This window comes from Triticum aestivum, chromosome 1A, assembly GCF_018294505.1.
Source record: "Triticum aestivum cultivar Chinese Spring chromosome 1A, IWGSC CS RefSeq v2.1, whole genome shotgun sequence".
In the NCBI taxonomy this organism is placed as follows: Eukaryota; Viridiplantae; Streptophyta; class Magnoliopsida; order Poales; family Poaceae; genus Triticum; species Triticum aestivum.
The window spans coordinates 87,598,562-87,624,234 of record NC_057794.1 but is presented as its reverse complement, the minus strand read 5'-3'; the positions used below and the strand labels follow the sequence as shown (position 1 = coordinate 87,624,234).

Sequence of the window (25,673 nt, the reverse complement as noted above, 5' to 3'; positions counted from 1 at the left end):
ACGCGGAGCCCAGGCAGGAGGGCCTTTGGTCCCGGTTGGTGGCACCAATCGGGACCAATAGGCATCCACGCGTCAGCATTTCTGTGGCTGGGGTTTTTGTTTTTCTGAAGGGGGGGGGGGGGAGGGGGGGGGTGGGGGTTTTGGGGGGTTAATTTAGGTGTTTCATATATTGTGTTAGCTAGCTATAATTAATAGAGAGAAGTGTCCTCTCTTATGTCCGTGCTTGATCGACGGTACCTACTATTCATACGTACAGAGAGGCCTAGACACGCTAGCTAGCTAGTAAGCAAACGAAGGAAACAGAAGATCATCATGAACATATATGCATACAGAGAGAAGTGATATCGACCACCTCTCCTTCTCTGAGAGATTGGTCGAACAACAAGTTCTCGTATATCTATCCGACACTACCGGCTACATATATACAATAATTATCTCTTACAAATATAATCTCCTAACATACGGATGCATGGTCCACATAGTATTCTCCGTCTTCAGCGATCACGTGGTCAAGAAAGAATGCCGCCAATTCCTCTTGAATTGCTCGCATGCGAGCTGGTGCTAGGAGTTCATCCCGCTTCCGAAACATCTAATTTGAAAAAGGAGGTCAATACATATATATATGAATGAATGAAACTCAACACAAATGATGGTAATAAAAAAAATTATGAATGTTGTTATTTACGCACTTCATATTGTTCGTCAGAGTAGCCCCGCTCATAGGTCGTGTGGCGGATGGACTCGCAAACGTAGTATCCACAGAAATCATTCCCTTGTTCCTGCCACAACCACTTTACAAGAAATAGAGGTCAATCAAACTGATAAGCAAGAATGCCAAATGGTATTGATGAAACTAGCGCTTGAATCACTAGGAGATGCGCGGAACATGCTACTATAGTACTTACTTTCGGGTGTCTAAATTGCAGCTTCTTCGGCAGTCCCGGAGCTTTTTTGGTGAATTTTCTCTAAACCCTGCCAGACAAAAAAAACAATTACTTGATATATCAGGAAATGAACAAAGTTGCTGATATGGTGGATAATGATCGATTTAACTTACTTCTCAAGCATTTGAGTCATGTCCGCATAGTCCTGGGGATCTTTTCGTCTCGAGTCTAAGACGGTTACTAGTCCCTACTCAAGCTTAATCTCTAGGAGAATATAGTGGAAACTACACACGCATGCATAACTCATCAATTACATTACTATAACCTTGACTAATATATAAGGGAAACCGAATATGCACAAGACAGTAACACTCACTTGAAATTGTAAGAAAAGAGTATTATATTTTTGTTTCCATTTATTACCAACGATCGTAGCAAGTTGGCCTCGGTATCTGCGGCATGAAATTTAACCTGAGTTGCATCTATGAGATTTGTGTTAATGAACCCAATATCACCGATTTGTCTTTTCTTCAATTCGACGATCTTCAATCTGCATAATATAGTGAGGATAATTATAAATACATGCAATGAAAGAGCTGAGCTATATAGAGAGACTTAATGACAGAAGTAGTACTACTTACAGACAGTAGCAGGTGACCGTTGCTTTATCAAGGGCTAATTGATTGAAAAACTGAAAGAACTCCTCAAATGGAACAGGCAACAGTTCAATTCCAATGAGGTCATGCTCCTTTTTAACTCTCACATACAAAGTACTCCTCCCCCCAGACTCTCTGCAGATTTTCAAGTACCAATCATGCAATCTTCGCATCATCGTTGATAGAGATCTTTCATCTTTGACGAGAGGCTTCCCGTACTCGTATCTTTGTATCTGCACCTCCATGAAATCATAATGTACATCGTCGGGCAGGTAATCTCCAAGATTGCTATAACCGGGCACCATCCTCGGATCATTAGCGACGATGTCGCTAGGCACCTTGAGCGGGGGGCACGATTGCTTCGCTTGTTCGTCGAGCTGGGCAATTTGTTTCCCAGCTCGTCGTTCTTTCAGCCTTTGATCACTGACAGTACTTCCCGACCGCTCCGCTTCGGCAAATGCCTTTCCAATAATGCGCTCATAGTTGCCTTTCGGCGGAGACTTGGGTGGTTTTTCAGGGCATCCAGAGTGCGCTTCGCTTTCACCGGATCTACCTTCTCCTCTGGAGAGGTGGATGTTTCTTTGCTTTCACCCCTTCAAAGAAGTTCCTCACCTCTTCTCGCGCGATCTCGGCGTTCTCCTCCAGGGTCCTCTCGTATGGTAACTTCTCTTGAGTCTTCAGAGAAGGACCGAATCTGTATGTCCTCCTGCCTTTGGCTGTACTGCTAGACGCCGGCAGAGCAGACGGAGCGGTTGTCTTCTTTACTTGCTTACGAGGCAGAGGAGAAGGACTACGATGCGCCGGAGCAGCCGGAGCGGCGGTGGTTCTCTTCCGCCCTTGCTGACGAGGCGGAGAAGGAGGAGGCTGGCTGCTCGGGCGCGCCGGCGCAGGCGGAGAAGGAGGCGGAGTGCCACCACGCGCCGGAGAAGAAGCGGGCCGAGTGCCCTGATCGTCACTCGCCGGAGGAGGAGGCGGTGGAGGAGGCGGAGTGCCCTGACTCGCCGGAGGAGGAGGAGGAGGCGGAGGCATCCAGTTCGGAAGGTTGATGAGCTCCTTCCGCCATAGGCATGGAGTCTTCAGAGCAGAACCCAACCGAGTCTCCCCTTCACTGGTAGGGTGGTCAAGCTGGAGGTCCTCAAATCCCTCCGTTATTTCATCGACCATCACCCTATCATATCCTTCTGAAATCGGCCGGCAGTGAAAAGTTTGAAGGAAATATGCCCTAGAGGCGATAATAAAGTTATTATTTATTTCCTTATATCATGATAAATGTTTATTATTCATGCTAGAATTGTATTAACCGAAAACATAATACTTGTGTGAATACATAGACAAGCAAAGTGTCACTAGTATGCCTCTACTTGACTAGCTTGTTAATGGAAGATGGTTATGTTTCCTAACCATAGACATGAGTTGTCATTTGATTAACGGGATCGCATCATTAGGAGAATGATGTGATTGACATGACCCATTCCATTAGCTTAGCACCCGATCGTTTAGTATGTTGCTATTGCTTTCTTCATGACTTATACATGTTCCTATGACTATGAGATTATGCAACTCCCGTTTACCAAAGGAACACTTTGTGTGCTACCAAACATCACAACGTAACTGGGTGATTATAAAGTTTCTCTACAGGTGTCTCCAAAGGTACATGTTAGGTTGGCGTATTTCGAGATTAGGATTTGTCACTCCGATTGTCGGAGAGGTATCTCTGGGCCCTCTCGGTAATGCACATCACTTAAGCCTTGCAAGCAAAGCAACTAATAAGTTAGTTGCAAGATGATGTATTACAGAGCGAGTAAAGAGACTTGCCAGTAACGAGATTGAACTAGGTATTGAGATACCGACGATTGAATCTCGGGCAAGTAACATACCGATGACAAAGGGAACAAACGTATGTTGTTATGCGGTCTGACCGATAAAGATATTCGTAGAATATGTAGGAACCAATATGAGCATCCAGGTTCTGCTATTGGTTATTGACCGGAGATGTGTCTCGGTCATGTCTACATTTTTCTCAAACCCGTAGGGTCCACACGCTTAACGTTACGATAACAGTTTCATTATGAGTTTATATATTTTGATGTACCGAAGGTTGTTCGGAGTCCCGGATGTGATCACAGACTTGACGAGGAGTCTCGAAATGGTCGAGACATAAAGATCAATATATTGGACGACTATATTTGGACACCGGAAAGGTTCCGGGTGAGATTGGGACAATACCGGATCGCCGGGAGGTTATCGGAACCCCTCGGGAGGTATATGTGCCTTATTGGGCCTTAGTGGAAAGGAAGGGAAAGGAGCAAGGGAGGGGGCGCGCCCCCCAAGCCCAATCCGAATTGGGAGGGGGCCGGCCCCCCTTTCCTTCCTTCCTCCTTCCTCTTCCTTCCCTCTCCTACTCCTAATAGGAAAAAGGGGAGTCCTACTCCCTGTGGGAGTTGGACTCCCGCCTAGGGCGCGCCACCCTCCTTGGCCGGCCCCCTCCTCCACTCCTTTATATACGAGGGCAGGGAGCACCCCATAGACACAATAATTGATCATTGATCTCTTAGCCGTGTGCGGTGCCCCCCTCCACCATAATCCTCGATAATATTGTAGCGGTGCTTAGGAGAAGCCCTGCGACGGTAGAACATCAAGACCGTCACCATGCCGTCGTGCTGACGGAACTCATCCCCGACACTTTGCTGGATCGGAGTCCGGGCTTCATCATCGAGCTGAACGTGTGCTAGAACTCGGAGGTGCCGTAGTTTCGGTGCTTGATCGGTCGGGCCGTGAAGACGTACGACTACATCAACCGCGTTGTGCTAACGCTTCCGCTTCCGGTCTACGAGGGTACATAGACAGCACTCTCCCCTCTCGTTGCTATGCATCACCATGATCTTGCGTGTGCGTAGGATTTTTTTGAAATTACTACGTTCCCCAACAAAGTTGCGCCGGTTTCAGTAGGAAAAAGAGAGCCAACAGCCGCCTTGACCTTCATATTAAACCATTGCGTCATAAGGTGGCAATTTCGAGACTCCGTGATAGCATCAACGGGATAGCTTGCAGGAGCCGTCAAGACATGCTCCGGCTGAAGCAGCTCGGTGGAAGCCACGCTGCTTCTCCGCTGAGATGGCGGGGTAGCTTCGGGGGAAGCTTCGGCAGTTCGTTTGCTGCGATTTGGTTCTCGTTCCTCTATCGCTTGTACCCTAGCGTGCAGTGCCTACAATTAGGTCTGCTCCACTTTCTTCCTCCTCTCGTGGCATTTGTAACCGCCTGCGTCCGGAAACCCAGCCTTCCACGGAATGGAGCCTGGCGTGCCTCGTGTCCGTCCAGGGTGCTCAGGATTCCCGAGGGCCATTGTGAGCTCGTCGTTCTCTCTATCTGGAATGAACGTCCCTTGCTGCGCTGCTTCGATATAGTGCTTAAGCCTCTTGACTGGTATTTCCATTTGCTCGTCCGTCCAAATGCACTTCCCTGATACAGGGTTCAAGGTTTCGCCAGCCCCGAAGAACCAAGTACGGCAATGGTCTGGCCAGTTAATTGTCTCTGGTTCGATCCCTTTATCAACTAGATCATTCTCAGTCTTGGCCCACTTAGGCCGGGCTGCGAGGTAGCCACCTGACCCCGTGCGATGGTGATGCTTCTTCTTCGCAGCATTTTGCTTGTTTGTCGCCGACATCTTCTTACTCTTTTCTGATGTCTTGTGGGCCACAAATGCGGGCCAGTGATCTCTGATCTTCTCATATCTTCCCTTGAATTCTGGTGTCTCTTTATTTTCGACAAACTTATTCAGCTCTTTCTTCCACCTCCTGAATAGTTCTGCCATCCTCTTAAGAGCAAAAGACTTGATTAATTGCTCTTTAACTGGCTTCTCCGGATCATCCTCTGGCGGTAGGGTGAAATTTGACTTCAGCTCAGTCCAAAGATCATTTTTCTGCATATCATTGACATAAGACACCTCAGGGTCTTCTGTAGCCGGCTTTAACCATTGCTGGATGCTGATCGGGATCTTGTCCCTAACCAGAACCCCGCACTGAGCAACAAATGCGCTCTTTGTCCGGATGGGTTCAATCGGTTGGCCGTCGGGCGCGATTGCTATGATCTCAAACCTTTCATTCGAGCTCAACTTTTTCTTCGGGCCTCGTCTCTTTACCGAAGTTGTGATCGATCCGGAGGGCTAGAAAAAAGAACAACGACTTAATTAATATGTGTACATACCAAAACAATGAATGCATCAATTAGCTAGTTAGCACAAGCTTAACTAATATATATACCTAGCCGGACTCGGTTCGGTCACCGGAGACGTCATCACGGTCTCCTTCTTGCACCGGCATTGGGTCACCGGAGCCGTCCTCACGGTCTCCTTCTTGCACCGGCATTAGGTCACCGGAGCCATCATAATCATAGCCAGCTGCTTCTAGACCATCAATGTCGTTGAGAAACAACGAGCAGACGGCATCACTTCCTCGTGCGATTATGTCCCCCAACAACTCTTCTTGTACTTCGTCTCGGGCAGTGTCCATAGTTTCTACAAATATTTACAACATGGCAATTATTATTCAAACATGACAGATGGATATATTAGTGGCAAATGTAGAACTAATATTAATTAGTGGCCTCGATGCTGCTTCTCTAGGGTTTGGGGTGGCCTCGACGCTGCTTCTGTAGGGTTTGGGGTGGCCTCGACAATGCTTCAAGGATAAAAAAAAGAAGAGGAAGAAGAAAAAAAAATAGGAGAAGAAAGAATAGAGGAGAAGAACTACTCTATTCTTTCTTCTCCTCTTTCTTCTTCTTCTTCTTCTTCTTCCTCTTTTTTTTATCGGGAACGAGGGTCGTCGAGGGTCGCCGAGCGGTAGAGGAAACCCTAAATAGCAAGTATCGTCGGTGTGAGATACATGTGGTCGTCGGTGTCGAAGCCCGCGTCACACCGACGATACTTGCTATTTAGGGTTTCCTCTACCGCTCGGCGACCCTCGACGACCCTCGTTCCCGATAAAAAAAGAAGAGGAAGAAGAAAAAAAGAGGAGAAGAAAGAATAGAGGAGGATCTCCTCTATTCTTTCTTCTCCTCTTTTTTTCTTCTTCCTCTTCTTTTTTTATCCTCTTCTTCCTCTCATGTTCGACTACCCTCGACCCCTCGGCGACCCTAGACCCCTTCTCGACCGTTGACCCCTCGGCGACCGTCAACCCCCTCTCGACCCTCGACCCCTCGGTGACCGTCGACCCCCTCTCGACCCTCGACCCCTCGGCGACCCTCGACGACCCTCGTTCCCGATAAAAAAAAGAGGAAGCAGAAGAAAAAAAAAGAGTAGAAGAAAGAATAGAAGAGTTCTCTCTTCTATTCTTTCTTCTCCTCTTTTTTCTTCTTCTTCCTCTTCTTTTTTTATCCTCTTCTTCCTCTCATGTTCGGCGACCCTCGACGACCCTCGTTCCCGATAAAAAAAAGAGGAAGAAGAAGAAAAAAAAAGAGGAGAAGAAAGAATAGAGGAGAACTCCTCTATTCTTTCTTCTCCTCTTTTTTTTCTTCTTCCTCTTCTTTTTTATCCTCTTCTTCCTCTCTTGTTCGACGACCCTCGACCCCTCGGCGACCCTAGACCCCCTCTCGACCCTCGACCCCTCGGCGACTGTCGACCCCCTCTCGACCCTCATATATAAAACCTTTTCTTCCTTCTTCTTCCTTCTATTCCTTCTTCCTAAATATATAAAACTTTTTTTAAAATGAAACTAACCTAAAATGTACTAAATCAGAGAACATATATAGATAAAACTTTTCTAATTAAAAATCTAACTTTTGCATATATGTATTTTTAAAACATCATTACAATTGAAAAAATACATACATATATACACATATGAACATACATCAAATACATTAAAAACATATATCTAAAAAATACATACATACATATATATATATATGAAAATCTAAAAACATGTAAAAAAGCATGTATAATTAAAAAAAATTGCACGACGGCGGCGGGGGCGGCAGACGCGCGGTGCTCACAGAGGCGTCGGGGCAGGGGACGGCCGGCGAGGGCGCGGGCGACGAGCGCGCGGGTGACGGCGACGACGAGCGCGGGTGACGGCAACGACGGGCGCGGGCGACGGCCGGCGAGGGCGCGGGCGACGGCGACGACGGGCGCGGGTGACGGCCGGCGAGGGCGCGGGCGACGGCGACGTCGGGCACGGGCGACGGTCGGCGAGGGCGCGAGCGACGGCGACGACGGGCGCGGGCGACGGCGACGGCGGGGGCGGCGGGCGGCGTCGGGGCAGCCTGGCGGCGTCGAGAAGGTCGGCGTCGTCGGGGGCAACTAGCGAGGGAAATCTGAAAATTTCCCAAGTGTTGCTTATATAGCAAAGGCATTGGTCCCGGTTCGTGGCTCAAACCGGGACCAATGCCCCCCTTTAGTCCCGGTTGGTGTCACCAACCGGGACCAAATGCCTCTTTTCAGCAGCTCAAAGGGCGGGAAGCGGCGGCCTTTGGTCCCGGTTGGTGGCACCAATTGGGACTAAAGGGGGGGCATTGGTCCCGGTTTGTGCCACGAACCGAGACCAATGCCCCCTTTAGTCCCGATTGCTGGCACCAACCGGGACCAAAGGCCTTGTGCTGCCCCGCGCCAAAACTTTAGTCCCACCTCGCTAGCTGAGAGAGCTCGAGAGTGGTTTATAAGCGCTACTGCGCCTTCCCTCTCGAGCTCCTCTCAAATGCAGGCTTTCGGGCCTAACCCTGCGCTGTGTGCCTGTGGGCCTACAGGGCCTCCTACGGGCCTGAATCCTGACCCATGGTAGGGTTTCTAGTCGTATTCAGGCTGTGGGGGCCTAGTAGGTGGCACTTTTTTTTCTTTGTTGCTTTATTTATTTTATTTTGTTTCTACTTACAAAAAAAACTTATTGTTGCTATTTTTTTTCCAGTTTTTTTCTTTTGTTTTCTGCATTATTTATTTTCTTTTGTTTTTATTTATTTTTTAATTCTTTTTTGCTTTTAGTTTTAGAAAAATTATGAACTTTCTGTTAGTGCCATTAGTTTTCAAATTTGAAAACACTTTTTTTATTGCTTTATTTATTTTATTTTGTTTCTACTTACAACAAAATACTTATTGTTGCTATTTTTTTCCAGTTTTTTGTTTTGTTTTCTGCATTATTTATTTTCTTTTGTTTTTTGCTTTATTTTTTAATTCTTTTTGCTTTTAGTTTTAGAAAAATTATAAACTTTCTGTTAGTGCCATTAGTTTTCAAATTTGGAAACACTTTATTAGTTTTTTGTTTTCTTTGTTGCTTTATTTATTTTATTTTGTTTCTATTTACAAAAAATACTTATAGTTGCTATTTTTATTTTTTTTCCAGATTTTTTGTTTTGTTTTCTACATTATTTATTTTCTTTTGTTTTTTGCTTTATTTTTTATTTCCTTTTGCTTTTAGGTCAGCAAAATTATAAACTTTTTGTTAGTGCCATTAGTTTTAGAAAAATTATAAACTTTCTGTTAGTACCATTAGTTTTCAAATTTGAATAGTTAAAATTTGAATTCTTTGAAATTTGTGTGAATCACAAGTTTGTGATTAACTTTACTAAAAAATGAACATAGATGCACCTATAGAGAAAATTCGACCTAAATTCATAGTTTTCAAATGAACTCTGAAAAAGTTGGCATAGCATACTCGTGTGTTACAAAGTTGGCGTGGTATCATCATAATAGTTGCGGAAGAAAGTCTTTACTTTTTCTTCGCTTGTGTCATTTGCTTATTGTGCCGTAACTATGGATAATCTTCATCGTTTATCAGGATGCTTGGGTCAGCCTTGACATTGAAGGGAGGAATTTCATGAAACTTTTCATAATCTTCAGACATGTCTGTCTTGCCCTCCACTCCCAGGATGTCCCTTTTTCCTGAAAGAATTATGTGGCGCTTTGGCTCATCATATGATGTATTCGCTTCCTTATCTTTTCATTTTCTCGGTTTGGTAGACATGTCCTTCACATAGATAACCTATGCCACATCATTGGCTAGGACGAACGATTCATTAGTGTACCCAAGATTTTTCAGATCCACTGTTGTCATTCCGTACTGTGGGTCTACCTGTACCCGCCTCCTGACAGATTGACCCATTCACACTTAAACAAAGGGACCTTAAAATCATGTCCGTAGTCAAGTTCCCATATGTCCACTATGTAACCATAATATGTGTCCTTTCCGCTCTCGGTTGCTGCATCAAAGCGGACACCGCTGTTTTGGCTGGTGCTCTTTTGATCTTGGGCGATCGTGTAAAATGTATTCTCATTATCTCGTATCCTTTGTAAGTCAATACAGCCAAAGATGGTCCCCTGGACAACAAGTACAGCTCATCACAAACAGTGTTGTCACCTCTGAGACGTGTTTCCAACCAACTGCTGAAAGTCCTGATGTGTTCACATGTAATCCAGTTGTCGCACTGCTCCGGGTGTTTGGAGCGCAGACTGTTCTTGTGTTCATCGACATACGGGGTCACCAAGATAGAGTTCTGTAGAACTGTGTTGTGTGCTTGAGACCAAGAATATCCGTCCCTGCATATTATTGAGTCACTTCCAAGAGTGCCTTTTCCAGCCAGTCTCCCCTCATACCGCGATTTAGGGAGACCTATCCTCTTAAGGCCAGGAATAAAGTCAACACAAAACCGGATAACATCCTCTATTTGATGGCCCATGGAGATGCTTCCTTCTGGCCTAGCGCGGTCATGGACATATTTCTTTAGGACTCCCATGAACCTCTCAAAGGGGAATATATTGTGTAGAAATACGGGCCCCAGAATGACAATCTCGTCGACTAGATGAACTAGGACGTACGTCATGATATTGAAGAAGGATGGTGGGAACACCAGCTCGAAACTGACAAGACATTGCGCCACATCACTCTTTAGCCTTGGTACGATTTCTGGATCGATCACCTTCTGAGAGATTGCATTGAGGAATGAACATAGCTTCACAATGGCTAATCGGACGTTTTTCGGTAGAAGCCCCCTTAATGCAACCGGAAGCAATTGCGTCATAATCACGTGGCAGTCATGAGACTTTAGGTTCTGAAACTTTTTCTCTGACATATTTATTATTCCCTTTATATTCGACGAGAAGCCAGTCGTGACCTTCATACTGAGCAGGCATTCAAAGAAGACTTCTTTCTCTTCTTTCGTAAGAGCGTAGCTGGCAGGACCTTTATACTGCTTCGGAGGCATGCCATCTTTTTCGTGCAAACGTTGTAGGTCCTCCCGTGCCTCAGGTGTATCTTTTGTCTTCCCATACACGCCCAAGAAGCCTAGCAGGTTCACGCAAAGGTTCTTCATCACGTGCATCACGTCGATTGAAGAGCGGACCTCTAGGTCTTTCCAGTAGGGTAGGTCCCAAAATATAGATTTCTTCTTCCACATGGGTGCGTGTCCCTCAGCGTCATTCGGAACAGCTAGTCCGCCGGGACCCTTTCCAAATATTACGTGTAAATCATTGATCATATAGCGAGTACGTGATCACCAGTACGCATGGCGGGCTTCTTCCGGTGGTCTGCCTCGCCTTTGAAATGCTTGCCTTTCTTTCGACATTGATGGTTGGTCGGAAGAAATCGACGATGGCCCAGGTACACATTCTTCCTGCATTTGTCCAGGTATATACTTTCACTGTCATCTAAACAGTGTGTGCATGCGTGGTATCCTTTGTTTGTCTGTCCTGAAAGGTTACTAAGAGCAGGCCAATCGTTGATGGTCATGAACAGCAATGCCTTTAGGTTAAATTCCTCCTGTCTGTGCTCATCCCACGTACGTACACCGTTTCCATTCCACAGCTGTAAAAGTTCTTCAACTAATGGCCTTAGGTACACATCAATGTCGTTGTCGGGTTGCTTAGGGCCTTGGATGAGAACTGGCATCATAATAAACTTCCGCTTCATGCACATCCAAGGAGGAAGGTTATACATACATAGAGTCACGGGCTAGGTGCTGTGATTGCTGCTCTGCTCCCCGAAAGGATTAATACCATCCGCGCTTAAAACAAACCATACTTTCCTTGGGTCCTTTGCAAACTCATCCCAGCACTTTCTCTCGATTTTTCTCCACTGCGACCCGTCAGCGGGTGCTCTCAACTTCCCGTCTTTCTTATGGTCCTCACTGTGCCATCGTATCAACTTGGCATGCTCTTCGTTTCTGATCAGACGTTTCAACCGTGGTATTATAGGAGCATACCACATCACCTTTGCAGGAACCCTCTTCCTGGGGGGCTCGCCGTCAACATCACCAGGGTCATCACGTCTGATCTTATACCGCAATGCACCGCATACCGGGCATGCGTTCAGATCCTTGTATGCACCGCGATAGAGGATGCAGTCATTAGGGCATGCATGTATCTTCTCCACCTCCAATCCTAGAGGGCATACGACCTTGTTTGCTGTGTATGTACTGTCGGGCAATTCGTTATCCTTTGGAAGCTTCTTTTTCAATATTTTCAGTAGCTTCTCAGATCCTTTGTCAGCCACAACATTCTCTGCCTTCCACTGCAGCAATTCCAGTAAGTTACCGAGCTTTGTGTTGTCATCTTCGCAATTGGGGTACAACCCTTTTTTTTGATCCTCTAACATGCGATCGAACTTCAGCTTCTCCTTTTGACTTTTGCATTGCGTCCTTGCATTGACAATGACCCGGCGGAGATCATCATCATCGGGCACATCGTCTGGTTCCTCTTGATCTTCAGCAGCTTCACCTGTTGCAGCATCATTGGGCACATCATCTGGTTCCTCTTGATCTTCACCAGCTCCCCCCGTTGCAGCATCACCGTATTCAGGGGGCACATAGTTGTCATCGTACTCTTCTTCTTCGTCGTCTTCCATCATAACCCATATTTCTCCATGCCTCGTCCAAACATTATAGTGTGGCATGAAACCCTTGTAAAGCAGGTGGGAGTGAAGGATTTTCCGGTTAGAGTAAGACCTTGTATTCCCACATTCAGTGCATGGACAACACATAAAACCATTCTGCTTGTTTGCCTCAGCCGAATTGAGAAACTCATGCACGCCCTTAATGCACTCGGAGGTGTGTCTGTCACCGTACATCCATTGCCGGTTCATCTGCGTGCATTATATATAATTAAGTGTCCAAATTAATAGAAGTTCATCATCACATTAAACCAAAGTACATACATAGTTCTCATCTAACAACATATAGCTCTCCAGAGCATCTAATTAATTAAACCATACATTGAAACTATGTAAAACATTTCAATGCGAAAACAAATGCGATCATAATCGCAATCAAGGTAACAATTGATCCAACGGCATAATGATACCAAGCCTCGGTATGAATGACATATTTTCTAATCTTTCTAATCTTCAAGCGCATTGCATCCATCTTGATCTTGTGATCATCGACGACATCCGCAACATGCAACTCCAATATCATCTTCTCCTCCTCATTTTTTTTTATTTTTTCCTTCAACAAATTGTTTTCTTCTTCAACTAAATTTAACCTCTCGACAATAGGGTCGGTTGGAATTTCCGATTCACATACATCCTACATAAATAAAATCTATGTCACGTTGGTCGGTGTAATTTTCATAAACAATAAATGAACCAATAGTTATAAAGATAATATATATACCACATCCGAATCATAGACAGAACGAGGGCCGACGGGGGCGGATACCAAAACCATCGCACTATATAAGATGCAATAATAAAAGTAAGAAAATAATACAAGTATCTATGTAAACATACAAGTAAGAATATTTTTTCCTTTCAGAAAGAATATAAGAACAAGAGGCTCACCACGGTGGTGCCGGCGATGAGCTCGGCGCGGGTGATCGACGACGGTGAAGACGGGGACGAGGTGTGACGGACCGCTAAATCTAGATAAATATTGAGGAAAATGGAGCTTGCAGAGAAGAAAGCTTAAGTAGTGTGGCTCGGGCATTCCATCGAACACCTTGTGTGCATAGGAGGTGAGCTAGAGCACCACCAAGCCCTCTCCCCCTCGGCCAGAAAAAACAGAGCAGTGTGCTCTGCTCTTACGCGAGGGGGTATATATAGGCACCTCATTGGTCCTGGTTGGTGGCATGAACCGGGACTAAAGGGGAGCCTTTGGTCCCGGTTCAAGCCACCAACCGGGACCAATGATGGTGGGCCAGGAGCGAGGCCCATTGGTCCCGGTTCGTCACACCAACCGGGAACAAAAGGTCCAGACGAACCGGGACCAATGGCCCACGTGGCCCGGCCGGCCCCCTGGGCTCACGAACCGGGTCCAATGCCCCCATTGGTCCCGGTTCTGGGCTGACCCGGGACTAATGGGCTGACCCGGCCTGGACCTTTGCCCCCTTTTCTACTAGTGTACTAGCACAGGTGCCAGGGCATGAACACCAAGCTTCAGATGAAGATCTCGTTATTCCAGACGCACCACATTGAATCTTCATCCTTGTGAAGCTCTATACACCTCAATTGCGATCCATTCTAGCAGTTTTGTGCCCAACTACATTACCCTTCTTCGTTGCTCTTTTATCTGCAAAATAGATCAATCCATAATCTAGTGGCACACTATCTTGATCAGTGTCATTGGATCAATAAAGTTTTTCTTATCCAAAATCACCCCATAAAGCAACCTTTAGGAGAGCTTCTGCCCCCGCGCCGCTCCCTCCCCAGGGCGACACGGGCGGCGACCCCCGCCCCTCCCGCAGCCTCCCCTCACCAGCCCCTCTCCTCCTCGCCGTCGCCGGTGGCCTCCGGCAGGCAAAGCCTGCGCGGAGCCGTCGGCGGCGGGGTGCTCTCTGGCTGTTGCTCGCTCGGGAGGAGGGGATCTCGCGTGTGGGTGGCGGCTATCCGGCGTTCGGCTCCGGGGCAACGTCCTTGCTCGCGGTGGAGGCGGTCTTCGGCGTGCGGCGCGACGTCTGGTCGCGGTGGTGGGCGCACCGTCGCGGTGCGCGAGGTCGCGGTCGTCGGGCCTGTTCGGTCCCGATCCGATCTGGGATCCGCGGGCGGCGGCTGGCGCGGACGGTGGAGGGAGGCTCGGCTCCTCTGTTGCGCGTCTTGGAGGCCTCCTGCAGCGTCTTCTCCGGCTAGGTGCCGTGGTGGTTCAGGCTGGGGCTTCGGTCGGCCGGCTGCTGATCTGGTAGCTCGTCCGGTGAGTTGGGGTGGGGTGGCGGCCCTCCCTCCCTGCTAGGGGCTCTTCTGTGGCGCTGCAGCGGCAGTGGGTTGCTGGATCTGGCTTGTTTCGGCCATGTTCGGCTCGTCGGCATCTGGCTGGCGGCGAGGATTGTGGTGGCTCCTGCTTGGCCATGGCGCGATGGCTTCGTGGGAGGTGTGCGGGTCAGCGAAGGTGCTATGCGTGGGGGTGTGGGTGTTGCTCCGGGCGAAAGCTTTGCCGCGCTCTTGCCGGCCGACAGCGTCGGCGTCTATGGACGTCGTTTCACCTCCTTGGAGGCGCCGCCGTGGAGTCCACCCTTCACGCACCCTTGGATCCAGTTCTTCGGGCGAAAGCCTAAGACCCAGTCGGGTCGGGCGACGGCGTCGACATCGTCGCTTCCCTCTTTGGGGCGTCGCGTGGAAGAACTTTGGATCCCGTTTGCACGCTCCATGGGCTGGACGCTCGCGACATCGCGGTCGGCAGGTGTCCGTCCGGCGATGTGATTGTTCTGCGCAGCTTCTTGTGTGGCAACGATGTGGCTTCGAGTGGAGCTGGCTTGCTGATGGGTCTTGGTAGTCGGTCTCTTCCGGCGTGTTCGAGGGGTCGCCGCTCTGGCGCTGGCTCGGCGCAAGCCCAACGCTTTTCTCCTGCAATGCTCGTCGACAGAGTCGGAGCTGCCTGGTCGCCGGCGTGTGTGGCTGACTGTTTGGCATCGACCGACGCAGGCCTCGACGCTTGTTTGTGGTGAGGGCTTCTTCGCTGGTCGTCGATGGTGGAGTCGGAGTCGCCCTCGCGGAGGTGTGATGACGATGACACCGGTTGCAACCTCGACGATGCTTTTCTCTCTGGCGGCGTGTGTGCGTTCTTGTGTGGGTTGCCAGGTCACCCTGTGTGCCTTGTTTTTCGGGCGTGTTGTAACGATTTTCACTCGATTTGGGTGACCTTGTTTTTCGGGCGTGTTGTAACGATTTTCACTCGGTTTTCCATTAATTAACCTGGCTATTCTCTTCGACCTTTTTTAATGAATCGGACCATAAGGGACCGCGTTTAAAAAAAATCACCCCATTTCTGCACTTCCATAGTGTCCAGAACAGGGCAGAAACACCAACTAACCCAAGTTTTTTTATATTCTTTGGAAAAAGTTTTAATCCAAGGTCCCAGACACTCCTCAATATTAGAGGGAGTCTTTTTTAGACCAAAAGTACATTGCATAAGACTCCAAATTAGAGCTGCTGCAGAACATGTAAAGAACAAGTGATCTACTGTTTCATGTTTGCCACGGAACACACATGTTCTTTCCCCTTGCCATCCATGGATATATGACACTAATTAATACACAAATACACAGGACGTAATCCATGGATATATGAAGTCGTGAATACATCGTCAATCAGGTGAATGAATGCTATCCTTCAGAGAAACAAAAACAAATCTGAAGAACATTCGAGCAAACTATAGTTACAAGAGATTGATACACTGTACATACTTTTCAGTACAACCATGCGACTCCCGTACTAGGTGTAGCTGGCGGCTACCATCTTGGGCTCGATGTACAGGTTGCGCCTGCAAAGCGGGCACGTCTCGCTCATCTTGAGGACTTGCTCCAGGCACGCGCCATGGAAGACGTGGGGCTTGCCGCAGCCCGGCCACGCGGCGAGGTCGTCGCCCTCCAGCAGCTGCCAGCAGACGGGGCAATCCTCCCCGGCGGCAACAACCCTCCTTCGGTTCGCCGGCTGCTCACCGACGTCCTTGCAGCACTCCTGCCCGGCTGCAACGACCTTCCTCTGCTTTGCCGGCCGCTCGTCGGCGTCCCTGGTGCACCGCACCGGCTCTGGCAAGTGCAGCTCCATGCCGGTGAAGCGCCCGGGCCACGGCTTCGCCACCATGCCCTCCAGCGCGGCGCACATGTGCCGCATGCTCGCTAGCGTGTAGTCCGCTCGCCGGAGGAGGCCAACGTCGACGAACACCTCGACGCGTCTTGCTCCCGGCGGGACGCTCACCTTCGACGCCAAGCTGGACCATAGCTCCTGGAGCTTCTTCCTGAAGCCATGGGGGTATATCAGCAGGCCCAGCGACGATCCGGCCCACTCCAGCGACCTCGCCGTGTGTTCGCCTGTGGCTATGAACCGGAGCTGGTGCTCTTTCGTGCTCCTGCGCGCTTCCACGCCGCACGATGATGGCGAGAAGCGGGTGTAGCGGAAGAGCACGAGGATCTGCATGAGGTCGGCTTCGTCTTGCCTCTCCGTGGCGGCGACCTGCATGAAGCCGGCCGTCTTCCCAGCGGCGGCGAACCGCGGCGCCGAACCTCCCTCGAGGACGAACTTGCTGGGGTGTACCATCTGTAGCAGCATGTCATTGTGGGCGCTGCTCTCCATGGCCGCTTGTCCGTCAACCTCGTCGTCGCTCTCCTCCTCCTCGCCGCTGCTGTCATCTTCGTCGTAGTCTTCCGAATCCGAACCCACCGACTCGTCGTCCTCGGCCCCGCTGTCGTCATCGTCGTCATCCTCCGACGACCACAGCATATGATCCTCTTCGTCCTCCAACGGCGGAGGAAGAACGTAACCGTCGTTGAAGAGACCCTCAAACCGAACGGCGACCGCCACATCACCAGTGGGGTCGCCGCCCTGTCGCCTCACGCGAGAGCAGAAGAGATCGAGGCCCATCACCAGCACCGGTCGCGGCAGCTCCGCGCGCGGCCTCTCGGACGACAGCGACGCGAGCTCGAGGGTGCCGTCGACGGTCTTGACGTAGGCTTCCACGACTTCGACGCGCTGTCCGCCGCCAGCTGCGCTCGGCGGCGGGTGGACGAGGGACACGTGGGTGACGACGCCGCGGCGGCCGTTCAGCACGGGCGCTGATCTCAGGGTCTCGCCGCCCTTGACCTCGACGGACCAGCGGAGGTCCATGGTCGGATGGAATCGAATTAGCAGCTAATAATCTCGCGTTAAGCAAAATCGTGCTCCTCCTCTGCTTATATGGATCGCATAGTTGCACTGTCACAAATCGTTAATTAATCGTAATCCGCATCTTAAGTGGATTTGTTTACTCAGGTTACTCTAGACTAGAATGGCACTCGGAGTGGATTGTTTACAAGGTATTTTTCTTGTTACGTGCAACGTTTTTCTTTCTACTTCATCTTTTTTTAGGGTAAAACCCAACTTTATTCATGAAAATCCACATAAAGTGGGATACATCTGATATCATGAGGAGCATCAAACCAAACATGGCGTCTTGGACCTCTAGAAAAAGAAAACTTGACTAAACGATGTGCTTCAACATTAACAACACGACTCTCAAACACAAAAGTACAGTGCAAAGGAGGTGCTCTCAGATTAATCTCGCTAACAATCGCTCCATATGTTCTCCTAGCATTTTTATTGATGTCAGATACCACCTGTTGGCAATCCGAAGCCACCACCAGGTTTTGGATTCCAAGATCCTCTGCAAGGGCCAAGGCCTCCCGACATGCCATCGCTTCAAGGGAGGCTGGGTCCGTGACCCCTTCGACAACAAGGGCTGAGCTACCCATGTAATTTTCTTCTTCATCTCTGCAAACATCCGCAACTGATCCTCCCCTTCTACCTGCCACTCCCGCATCCACATGTATCTTGAAATGTCCTATTGGTGGGTTCCTTGGCCGTGTATGCGCCTGATCGTGTGTGACGACTGTCGCCGCCCCTCTTTCGTTTTTCTCGTTAACAATACCAAGGTCAGCTATAAACCTTGTGATGAAACCATGAGTCGTATGGGGACTTTGGAATATAGCTTCATGAATCGCCTTACGCCTGGAATGCCATATGGCCCATAAAGTTACGGCGACCAACACAAAATCCTCATGAGATAGCAACTCCATTAGTGTGAATAACCACTGCTTTGCCTTGGGCTCCGATGTTTCTATGATTTTATGTGTAGTCTCCTCATCCATGAGAGCCCAAACACTTCTAGACGACGTGCATTTCAAGAGTGAATGGCGCCAGGAGTCACGGACTCCGCACAGGCCGCACTGTGGAGAGTCGGCCATATGACGGTGAGCGCGAACATCATTTGTCGGAAGTGAGTGTTTCGACAATCTCCATAAGAACATCCGTACTTTGCTCGGCACTGCAGTTTTCCACAAGGTTTTCCAAACCTCCTCCTCAGCCCTGGAGCTGGATGATCCTGGGACTTCCTCAAGCCATGCCTCTCTTTGGTTCCTTGTAGCGACGAGCATGTTATATGCTGATTTCACAGAAAAAGAGCCATGCTTTTCGTAGTGCCAAGACCAAAAGTCATCGACATTCCGTGTGCACAAGGGTATCCCAAGTATAACCTGTGCATCCATCGGCATAAAAGTTGTTTGGATAAGCTGTTTATTCCAGGACGCGGTCACACTGGTAATGAGCTCGAAAACCATAGTGGGAGGGTTCGGTGTGATGCATCTATATGGCCGCATCATCTCCTCTCTAGGTAACCAGTTTTGCGTCCATATATTTGTATCTGCACCATTGCCAATCCGCTTGATCAGACATTGTTTCAATATATCTCTTCCGTCTATGATGGCGCGCCAAACCTGGCTCGGGTGGCTTCCCAGCACCGCTTTCAAGATGTTAGAGTTTAGGAAATAAACGCTTTTCAGCACACGTGCACTTAAAGATTCCAGATTGTTGGAAATTCGCCCTCAGAATCGATCACATAAAATTGCACGAAGACACGCACACACGAAACTGATAGCCAAAGGTACGTCTCGTACCCTCTAAATTCCTCTTTATTGCTTTTCTCCTCTTTTCTCTGTGTACTTTTCACGGTTACAAATCTCACGCACCTGCCCATCTATATATAGATGCTGGACCTGACTCCACGTCACCGACCTGAACTCAAAATTCCTAATCTACACGGACACATACTAACAAAGCTAACCGGGCTCAGCCTAGTCCTACTCTAATACAACGACTGGACTCCTAACAGGACTGACGCTTACAAGACTAACCAAAACTCGCTCGGACAAGCACACGTAGCACAAGCTGCTTCATCTAGTACTAACTCAATTTACCTAATCTAATCACCATATGTTTGGATTACTCCAACATTCACCCCCTAATCCAAACATTATTTCAATATATCTCTTCCCTCTATGATGGTGCGCCAAAGCTGGCTCGGGTGGCTTCCCAGCACCGCTTCCAAGATGTCAGAGTTCAGGAAATAAACGCTTTTCAGCACACGTGCACTTAAAGATTCCAGATGTCAGAGTGTTTCTACTTCATCTAATACATCGTTTTGGAAGGGCAGTGTGCACTTTGTTTCATCTATCTTCTCTCTGGGCTGGAAATGGTACTTCTCTTCACTTCTCTGTCAAAACTGGGAACAAAACTCATTCTCTTTCTTGAGTCTGTCTCTTTCTTCATTCTCCTTGTTGAGTCATCACTCTATTTGTTCGTTGTTCATTTATTCACAGTTTCGTTCTACCCGTCCTGGATCTGTTATTCATTATTTTTACTCAGGTTTTCATCTTTTTTGTTTTTCTCACTCGGCTTTGCTAGTCATGGTATTTCATTCCTATAGCTTATTACCCTCATTCTCAATTATTCTAGCTAGTCACCTTTCATTACTTTTCTCCTGCCTTTTTAGACTAAGTATAATGGAAATTATGCTTAGAGATTTGGTGTTCACGCAAAGCATTTTTCCGGTTGTCGTAGCAAAGCCATCTCTAATATTGCATGATGATATTCCTCCTCTGTTGCAACTATGTGTATGTATTTGTGTGTGTGACACATACTCCTTTCATCCTGAAAATATAGTGTGCATTTCATTCTTTTAAAGTTAAAATTTGTAAACTTCCACTAAATTAGATTAAAATTTATCAAAATTTATAACACAAAAAAATACCATTAGATGCATCATGAAACAATACCATATAGTACTTGGTTCAAATTATCTGAAAATATATTGTCCATTCGTTCCATTATATTTTCATATAATAAATATATTTTCGTATACTCTCTCCATTCCAAAATACTTGTTGTGGTTTTAGCCATGACAAATATTTTGGCACGTAGGGAGTAATAAACATCTAGAATATAACAAATACTCCCTCTATTCCATAATTTCCATATACTACCTCTGTTTAGGTTTACTGGCCCCCTTCGTATTTGTATCAAATTTTGACCGTATATTTGACTAACAAAATATAAGTTGTATGTCACAAAATTTACATTGTTGGATTCGTATTAGAAAGAGATTTTCAGTGGTACATTTTTTGCAGTATAAAACTTACTTTTAGTAGTTAAATCAAAGGTCAAAGTTTGACCCAAAATACAATTGAGACTAATAAACAAGGCTGAAGGTAGTGATAATTATTGGTGGTTGCGTTGCTTGATGGCTGTGTGGTGACTCCCGATGAGATGTCGGACTGCGGTGGCGTCGATCTAGGCCTTGTGCTCCAGCCAGTGATTTACGGTACAACGCTTGTGCTGGCGTCGGTGTGGTGGTGGTGTGTTTGGACGTCATTCCCCACATAGGTGCTCGATTCTCCCGACGAAAGTCATGCTCGACTATGGTCGGGACTGGTGGCGAATGATGTCATTGGGTGTGATTTTTCTTGTTGGAGGCGTCACCGAGGGGATTTGACATCACTCTTAACCTTAAGATGTTGTCTCCCGGTGAAAATCGTGTCTGATGGTGGCACCCATGGTGTCATTACTTCATTGAAACTATTTTCTTGGAGCCAAATCTTGTGATGGAGCACCAGGTCGGTGGTGGTGTGGATGTTCTGAAGCACGTAGTGATGTGGTGAGCGTTGATTCATTGGTGGTGGATTCATTGGCTCGCTCCGCAACATTCCCAACGCACCGACCCAAACAACCATACGGGTGTTAGGTGGGATAGTCGGGTGAGGTCCAAGAAAGACGACCGCCTCTGCCTGGTGGCCAAACATCAGTTGCCAAAACCAGCACATGAGCTGGCACGCACACATATAACTGGGCTAGCTCCTCATGCGACAAACACCTCTACCCCATGAAACGACACACGTAGGGCAAGGCAAGGGCCGCCAGATGAGGCATCTTCGCGCGTGGAACCTTAGGCCGCCCATGCTCAATCAGGCAGTAAGGAAGGCGCCAGGCAGACAACGACGCGAGGTGCCCCAAGAGGCGGGTACTCCAACAACTTTTATAAGAGTAATACCACTCTCATTTTTCAGATACCAAGAAAACAAAACAAACAAATAAATGGCAGGACTAATTGTGTAACAGACATCTTGTGTTTCAGGCTAATTTAGCATGTTGCATGTGGTGGCCCTGTTAGTAGAATGCCCGTGCGTTGCTACAGACTATAATGCATATAAATGAATCAAACAAATAATTAAGATAGTCTCCAAGATCAAAACTCATGCTCATTTCTCCTTCATACGTCCGGTCAAGTTCGAACATCAAATGGGTGCCCAACGGCCTCTCTAAAATTGTGTGGTTAATCCGGGCTCCCTCAAATCTAGCCCATATGTGGGGAGAAATATGCATGGTTGTCCGGACTATCTGTCATGTTATCTCCAACACATGGTCCCAACACAAAAAACATCACCCCACGATGCACCCTTCCTTTTTCCTGCCGACCCCTTTCCCACTCGGTTTTCCGCCGTAGCGGGACATTTATCGTTGAAGCCCTCTCCTTTAAAAACGGATGCCACCCACCTCACCTTCTCCATGGCGCCCTCTGTTGGGGAACGTAGTAATAATTTAAAATTTTCCTACGTGTCACCAAGATCAATCTAGGAGATGCTAGCAATGAGAGAGAGAGAGTGCATCTTCATACCCTTGAAGATCGCTAAACGGAAGCGTTGCAAGGAACGCGGTTGATGGAGTCGTACTCGCGGCGATTCAAATCGCAGCAGATCCATCTAGCGCCGAATGGACGGCGCCTCCGCGTTCAACACACGTACAGCCCGGGGACGTCTCCTCCTTCTTGATCCAGCAAGGGAAGAGGAGAAGTTGAGGGAGAACTCCGGCAGCACGATGGCGTGGTGGTGGAGCTCGTGGTTCTCCGACAGAGCTTCGCCAAGCTCAATAGAGGAGGAGGAGGTGTAGGAGGGGGAAGGGCTACGCCAGGGGCTGAGGTACGTGTGACGCCCCAAGACCGACGCTCCAGACGCCTTCCATGTATTTCGTGGTCGCCGTGTGTTCCATTTGTTTGTTGCATTCAACATCGCATCATTCGCATTGCATCGACACTCATTGCCGTCATTGTTTTAAAGCTTGCATATGTTAGTAGTTGCTGCATTCCCCTTTCTCCGTTGACTTTTCTCAGATCAACCGGGTTCTCGTTTCCCTCTTGTTTGATCGCCTTACCTATCTGCACAGCCATGGACCCCCCTTCGCAACCTTGCGTGCGTGTCCGAAACTCCCCCGGACCTGACCCGCACAGTCATTTTAGATGGGTCCGGATCAACACCTAACATCCTGAAAGTATATGTAGTTTCTTCGTTGGACTCCCCTAACCTATTTTCCCGACCGTCAGATTGCGATCGGATGACTTCGAAGCCCCCTCAGACAACAAACCTAGCCCTCCATGCTATAAAAAGAAGGCCTAGGCCTCCAGATTTGGAAACCCTACCCTCATCCTCGAAATCCGCGCCACCGCCAGCCTCCTCCACCCCCTCAGTCGCCACATCCCACCTCTCCACATGCAGGCCCTCCAAGCCCAGATCCAGGCCCGCTCGGGCCCGGGTCAATCGCCGCCGCCAGGGAGCTCCCACAGCCTCCCGAGCTCCTCCAATGGAGGCAACCACATGTGTGCCCGTGACCCAACCGCCTTGCGCGTCTCGCCGACTTCCTTGCTGGAGACCAGGTTGTGCCGTCCCTCGCCGTCTCTCTTCCTTTGGTTGCCTCCCTCTCTCTCATGATCAACCACTCTCTCTGTCCTGGTTGCGCAGGTACCCCCATGGCCGCCATGCTCAAGCTCCGCCTCGACCCTGTCGTCTAGCCGCCAGGTCTGGCCGGGAACGGGCTCCCCGCACCTGGATCCGCCACTGCCGCGTCGTCCTAGAGCCCTTCGTCATTGGAATCGCGCTATCGCTGGTGCCCCTCCATCGAGCTTGCTCCACCTCGTTCGGTGCAGCCTCGTTGCTTCCCCTGCCTCGCGTTGACCTGCGCCGACGCCTGCCTAGGCCGCACCAGTGTAACACTCCAAAAATTTTGATTTGGTTTTTATCAAAATCTTTATTTGATTTGGAGGAGGATATTTAAATTTTTTCTTAAACCCTCTCCCTCTCAAAACTTTTATGACAAATATTTTGGTACTCTTCTCAACCTTGATTTTTGGTCTTGAGAACTTTTCATGTTGTCTTGACTCTAATCAAATTTATTTTCTGAATTTCCTTCTATTAAAAAGAAACCCTAGGGATTATGGGTTATTCTTTTCCCCATTCAACATTTCCTCTTTTTCTATGTCACATTTTGACATAGCATTCCAAAACCCATCCCTGCCTTAGATCAAGGCAAGACCCCACCTCCAGCAAGTTTCAAGCCATTTTTGTTTTCTATTCAATTTATTTTAACCTCAAAACTATTTCTGTGATTTGTTTTGGACCTAGGTGATTTGCAAAGGAACTACAAGTTTCCTTTTGAGTTTTAACTCCAAACAAACTCCTCTAACTAGTCCTTAGTACCTCCAACCTAGATCCATCAAGATCCACTTGTCCTCAGTTCAAAAATTTCAAATTTTGCCCACTGCAAGTTTGGACCAGAAATGCCATTTTCGATGAAATCCATATTTTCCTTTTTCAAAAATTCTGAGATAATTCATACAGCTTCCAGATACACCAAGAGGCCACCTCACCGAAGATCAGCTCCAGAAAAATTTCCCACATGACAAAAACATTTCATCGAACACCTGGCATGCACTGTTTCTGTCTGAATTCAGGAAAAGTTCAGAGATTCAGTGTCTGGGTTCAGTCGATAGTGTCATTTCGTCAGAACCCGTCGACAATCTCGCCAGTAGCCTCCTTGGATCAATGCTCACTGCTCCCCCTCCTTATCCAGTGCGCCACACACTCGCTTGGCCGGGCGCGGGCGTCGGTGGCGACGTGGCTCGCCAGCTCCGATGTCTTCTGCGGTGGCAGAGCCACCCGTGGCGGCCAACAGAGGCCGGCCCTGCCTTTCGGTGCCGTCCGGCACCGCCCCAGCCACCAGAGCCCTCCGCGTGTCCACCCCCTCCTCTGTGCATGACTGCGGCACCGTCGCCGTGGCCTGGCAAGCACAGAGCGTGCTCTCTGCCGCCGACGGGCTCGCGAGGCACCGTTCCGTCGAAACCGCGGAGCAGGCCAAATCCCACCAAGGTTAGCGTTTGAGTGGAGCCAGTGGATCATCACTAAGCTGCCCAATCCCCTAAATGGCCAGTTCAACCTCTACACAGCCGTAGCCATCGCCGGAGTTATCCCGTTCTCGGGCACCGCCTCGGGCCGGCTATAAAAGGGGGCCTCGAGCTCGATCTCGACCAGGCATCACCCCTACACCTCTCCAGAGCCACGCCCAGCCACTAGGAGGACCTCGAGGGGGTCTTCTTCTCCGTCTCCGGCCGCCCCGATCCGCTTCGAGCTCCGGCACGATCGGCGCCAGTGAGGGCACCCACACCTCCCTAACGCTGCCCGTAGCCTCCTAGTGCACCCACACTTCTAACCCACACTCCAATTTGAAGCTTGCAGCTCTGCTTGAAGAGAATCAACCTCACCCGAACCACCGTCCACCGGAGTTGGGGCCGCCGTCGACGTGGTGCTCGCCGACGCTCAACTCCACCACCCACAGGTGCGGAAGAACACGGTGAACACGTTGGTACCCTCCGATCCCCTTGCCTCGCCGTGGATCGCCGCCGGCGACCACCGCGGCCCTCGGGCACCAGTGCCCTATTCTGGTTTTCAAACCCGACGGGTGGGACCTCCCCGTCAGCTTTTTCTTTTTTTGAAACATTCTCTGAAAACGCCTTCGGGCAAAATATGTCTCCCCTCTGGACTGACGTATTCTAGACTGAAACGTTTTCTGTTTTTATGAAGTGAACCCTGGAAACT

The 25,673-nt window shown here is 48.7% G+C and overlaps 1 protein-coding gene across 1 annotated transcript; it reads right to left on the bottom strand.

Annotated features, from left to right (window-relative positions):
• Window positions 1-15,979: 15,979 nt before the first annotated feature.
• LOC123100141 (uncharacterized) lies at window positions 15,980-17,568 on the bottom strand. The gene has a single exon (XM_044522142.1). It carries the CDS (start codon window positions 17,548-17,550, stop codon window positions 16,159-16,161), a length of 1,392 nt encoding a protein of 463 aa, XP_044378077.1. The 5' UTR covers window positions 17,551-17,568; the 3' UTR covers window positions 15,980-16,158.
• Window positions 17,569-25,673: the final 8,105 nt, after the last annotated feature.